This window comes from Pundamilia nyererei, unplaced genomic scaffold, assembly GCF_000239375.1.
Source record: "Pundamilia nyererei isolate P.nyererei 1_Seehausen unplaced genomic scaffold, PunNye1.0 scaffold00204, whole genome shotgun sequence".
In the NCBI taxonomy this organism is placed as follows: domain Eukaryota; kingdom Metazoa; phylum Chordata; class Actinopteri; order Cichliformes; family Cichlidae; genus Pundamilia; species Pundamilia nyererei.
In genome coordinates this window covers 670778-671638 of record NW_005187605.1, presented here as the reverse complement: position 1 = coordinate 671638, position 861 = coordinate 670778, and the positions used below count along the sequence as shown (strand labels likewise).

The window sequence follows — 861 nt, the reverse complement described above, 5'->3', positions numbered from 1 at the left end:
TGCGGTAGGGGCCGGGGTGCGTGCGGGTCTCCGTACATGGAGCCGGGGACTCCGTCCATCGCGCCTCCGTAATGAGTCAGCTCATCATACTGGAGTGAAAGTTAGAGTTCCGTCAGTGCACGAACATAAGAGGAAAATTTCAAAGTCGACATTGATGATTTCATGATAAAAAAAAACAAACAAAACATATTTGATATTTTTTGATAAGTATAGCAACTTCATGACGTTTTTCAAAGGTTCCTCAGGTTTCTTTCAAGGATGTAATGTGACTAGTGATTAAGTGGACTGTCATTGTGCAAACAATTGAAATAATGGTCGTTAGACGTACCCTTTGCGCCATGTCCGTGCGCAGTCACCACGCGTGTGCACAGGAGCCTGGAGCGGATAACTAGTTAAGTTTTAAACTTTTGAATCCACGAAGGAACTGCAACCGTGTCCTTTTTTGTAGCATGGAGTCCGGAGTTAATGGGAGTAAGACGGCACACGTCCTCGCGCACACTGACACGTTCCCGTGGTGCCGCTTTGCCAGATCTGCGACTGTGATGCTGTTCCCAGCTTTGCTGTGCCTGTCGCGGGAATGCGCCGATCTCTGGTCTCACTGCGTCCCTATGCCCACGCCTCTGCGCGCCAACACGCTCACTGTCCGCAGGTCCACTCCGCTTTAGAACACGGCGCTGGCGGACCCGCCCCCAGCCTTCTGCGCAATCTGCGAGGTTTTAAACGTTTTTATAGGGTCACTGATTTCGAAATAAAACGCCACGAAATGCATTCATTCATTCATCGCCTTAGGAGCAGGAGAAAGGACTCTGGACAAAACTGCTCAAGTCTAAGAGAGATCATCTTATTCTTCTTATTCATCTT

The 861-nt window shown here is 48.8% G+C and overlaps 1 protein-coding gene across 1 annotated transcript in view; it reads right to left on the bottom strand.

Annotated features, from left to right (window-relative positions):
• Nucleotides 1–681, bottom strand: part of meis2b (Meis homeobox 2b) — a 14154-nt gene extending 13473 nt beyond the window's left edge. Inside the window, exons 1-2 of the mRNA XM_013914551.1 lie at nucleotides 329–681; nucleotides 6–89 (exon numbers count right to left, since the gene is read on the bottom strand). Of these exons, the coding sequence (XP_013770005.1) occupies nucleotides 6–89; nucleotides 329–340 (96 nt within the window). The 5' untranslated portion in view covers nucleotides 341–681. The remainder of the gene's footprint in view (nucleotides 1–5; nucleotides 90–328) is intronic.
• Nucleotides 682–861: the final 180 nt, after the last annotated feature.